The following is a 3,559-nucleotide window of genomic DNA, read 5'->3' on the forward strand; positions in this document are numbered from 1 at the left end:
TAGACCAGGCTGGTCTCGAACTCACAGAGATCCGCCTGCCTCTGCCTCCCGAGTGCTGGGATTAAAGGCGTGCGCCACCACCGCCCGGCCTTCATCATGCACTTGTATCATGTGTTTTGATGCATGCTCCTCATCACCCTCTCATTATATTTAGCAACATAATTTTATTTATCTAAAATTTTCAAAGGGCCCAGACGTGGTGGTCTGTAATCTGAGTCCTCAGAAGTCTGCGGTAGAACAAGTGAACATTTGAGACCAACCTGGTGTTATAGGAGACCTTGTGTCAAAAACTAAAAAGATAGATGGAAAGGAAAGAAAGGACAGAATGGTGCTCTCCTTGTATCCACAGCTGAGTGAAGTACTGTGTTGTGGGCTGGCGGACAAGCAGAGCCCTTGGTGCTGCCCCTGTGGTTCTGGGTGTAGGTCAGGTGCTCTGTGGCTTGTGTCATCAGCTGTGGGACTCTCTCCCTAGAGCACGGTCTGCATCCAGGCCTTGCTCTAGATTGCAGGCTGCGTTTTAGCAAGAGGAGCCACAAGGGTCATGAAGGTCCTAAGGAAGGACGTGTGAATGCTCTCCTGAGGACACTTCCTGCCTGGCAGCCACGGAAGCTTGGAATGGGACAGGTTCTCTCAGGAGCGTAGTGGCACACATAGCAGGGAGAGATGTGGAGGATGCATTGGGGTTAATTGTTGCTATCTGCGACGGACTGTCTGGTTTCCTAGACTGTCTCAAACTCTAGCAGAGGTCAGCCCTGAGCCTCTGGTCTTGCCCGTCCCTCCCTCCCAAGTGCTGAGATTGTGGGTGTACCCATTGGGGCTGATGTGTGTGGTGTTGGTGACGGACCCAGTGTGCATGCTGGGCGATCACTTAGTTAGGTGCATTTCCAGCCCAGACATTCTAGTGTGTCCATCATTACCTGGAACTCCATATTTGCATACAGCACTTGTTTTATGTCTAGGCCCTATGTAGCCAGGCTGGCCCTGAACTCTTCATCCTCCTATCACTGCCGAGGTTATGGGTGTGCCATTGCACTAGCTTGCTTACATGGAGTACAGTTTGCACACCTGAGTTTTGGCGACATATAACTCACACCCCTCCCTATGACCCTGGAAAGCCTAAATCCCGTCCCCAGGAACAACTGATCTGACTTTGCCTTGGTGACTTAAGAATTGATATCTGTGGGGCCAGTTTGATAATGAGAGCTTAGTGGGTAAAAGGAGTTTGCTATGCAAGCCTGCCAGCCTGAGTTCTGTTCCCCATAAACCTGCATGAGGGTGGCAGGAGAGAACCGACCGACTCACTGATACCCGTTGACCTCTTCCACATGGCTTTGTGTCAGGCATGTCCCCAGTAATAGCAGCCGTAAGTAGATAAAGGAATTGGACTCTTTGTCCCAAGTCTGAGAAGTCTTGTGAGATGTAAGTGCTAATGGGTCGCACCGTTCTCCCCGCTGGCTCACAGGGTCTTGACACTGTTCACAAACAGAGAGTGGCTGAAGTGCTGAATGACCCTGAGAATATGGAGAAGCGGAGGAGCCGGGAGAGTCTCAACGTGGACGTGGTCAAGTACGAGAGTGGCCCTGACGGAGGGGAGGAAGTGAGTATGAGCGTAGAGTGGAATGGGGTAAGTACAGTACACAGCTGGCTGCACTCGGGAACGCCGACCTGCCCCCAGCAGCACTTGCTGGCTGTTCTGTCTCACGCTAGACCCTCCACTTTTCACAAATTAAGCATCAGGGAAGCTTTCTGTAAGTTTCTAACTTCTGCTAATCCTGAAGCTGTGTTGCTGGCAGTGGTTTGCTTCAGGAGTCCATGAAAGCTGACTGGCCTCTTGTAGTGCATGTGTGCATGCTGATTGTGCATCCTGGCTGTAAACCTAGCCCATAGTCTGACTTCCTGTAACCTAGGGATGGGGCTGGCTGACAACTAACTAGCTTTCCTAACCTGCCCGTTTTCTTGCTAACTCAGTGCTCCTGACGTCACTGAGGAGGCCGCCCTGGGGCTGCTAGAGAGCCTTGAAGGGAGATGCTGTGCAGTGGGAGCTGCTTTTCAGAGAGCAGCTCAGCAACAGCTGTAGGTGCAGTTCTCCACTCGGCCTCAGTGGTCCTAAGCGTCATATCCACTTGACAGGTGTCCCAGCTTTGGCTTAGAACCCCTGCTTGGGTGTGAAACAAGCAGCTATGTGAGGGCTGTGTGGATCTGCTCCCCCAGCCCTCCCCGGGACATCCTTACCAACTGCTTTCTGCCTTCAAGTGGGTTTCTGTAATGTGGGGGAAGACGCGGATGGTGGGCTGCTGTCTTTGGACTTTTCCTCAGGGAGAGTGTAAGCAAATTCAGCTCACCAGGGATATCATTGACGTCCTTAAGTTGCACTGGTAGTGTGGTTAGTTGTCATTGTGTGGTTTTGTCAAATTGTAGCTTGGGACTTCCTTACAGTCTGTCCTTCTCCTTGGAATGACTGACTCTAGACTTTACCTGCCGGAACAGTTTGGGAGGAGCCAGTATCTTGATTTTACATCATGTACAAATATTAGTAGCTAGAGTTCAGGAGGAACATTCTTTCTCTCTGTGTAGCAGCTTTCTTGTTTTAGATTCTTCTGTGCCAAGACAGCCAGTCAGCATCCACTCTACTATTGAGTCTTGTTGGGCAGTGGTCCCAAACTGCAGCAGAGGCCTGGGGATGCCTGTCAGTGCCTGTCCTGTCAGAGCTGTGTACTGTCCTCTTATTGTTGGTTCCAGTTCCTGCATGCTTTGCCCAAAGGGCTTGTCTTGCTTGGTGGCCAGTGGCTTGCTTACAGATATTAATGCTCTTGAGTGATATTCTGGGGGAGCTCTCCATTGAGACAGTATTTCTAGGTCTGTATGTATGTGAGTCCTATGTCAATGACATTGTCAACAGCCCAGAGTCCACATCTGCATTGAGGACACACAGGAAAGAAGTGGTGATGCTTTTTCCCTGCAGGGGAGGGTACTTGGGACTTTTCCCCACCAGACTGTGGTAGAGCAATGCTTCTTTCAGAGCGAACTTTTCTTCCTCATGCTCCTATCCCCGCTGTGTGTGTGTGTGTGTGTGTGTGCGCGTGTGCGTGCGTGCGTGTGCGTGTGCGCGTGCTCACACACGGCATACACGAGTGTACACTGGGATTGAACTCAGGGCTTCATGCATGTTAGGCAAATGTTCTGTCACTGAGCTCTGTCCATAGCCTTGTTTATTTTGAATTTTAGTATATAGTCCAAGTTGTCCTTGAATTTGGAATCCTCAGCCTTCTGGGATTAATATACTCAATATATGTGCACAATATGCTCAGCTTAAAATCATACTTAGTTTCATTTTTTTATTTTTATGCTACTGGGTATTGACTATAGGGCATCCGTATGCTGGGTAAGTCCCTCCCGCTGAGCTGTATCATATGCTGTCCCGTAGTCATATTTTCTATGTAGCCCTGGCTGGCCTGAAACTTGCTACATAGACCAGGTTGGCCTTGATCTCAGAGATCTGCCTGCCTCTTGTCTCCCAAGTGCTGGAATTAAAAGCTTGGGCCATCCCCACCTGGCTAAA

The 3,559-nt window shown here is 50.1% G+C and overlaps 1 protein-coding gene across 16 annotated transcripts in view; it reads left to right on the forward strand.

Moving 5' to 3' along the window:
• Klc1 (kinesin light chain 1) overlaps positions 1–3,559 on the forward strand; it is a 54,229-nt gene that overhangs the window by 36,407 nt on the left and 14,263 nt on the right. For 5 of the 16 annotated variants that reach the window (XM_005343585.3, XM_005343588.3, XM_005343590.2 and 2 more), the window contains exon 13: positions 1,463–1,624. In XM_005343585.3, the coding sequence (XP_005343642.1) occupies positions 1,463–1,624 (162 nt within the window). The remainder of the gene's footprint in view (positions 1–1,462; positions 1,625–3,559) is intronic. The other 11 variants (XM_013355723.2, XM_026781381.1, XM_005343594.2 and 8 more) reach the window with 3 other exon arrangements.

Source organism: Microtus ochrogaster, chromosome 1 (assembly GCF_000317375.1).
Source record: "Microtus ochrogaster isolate Prairie Vole_2 chromosome 1, MicOch1.0, whole genome shotgun sequence".
NCBI classification, from domain to species: Eukaryota; Metazoa; Chordata; class Mammalia; order Rodentia; family Cricetidae; genus Microtus; species Microtus ochrogaster.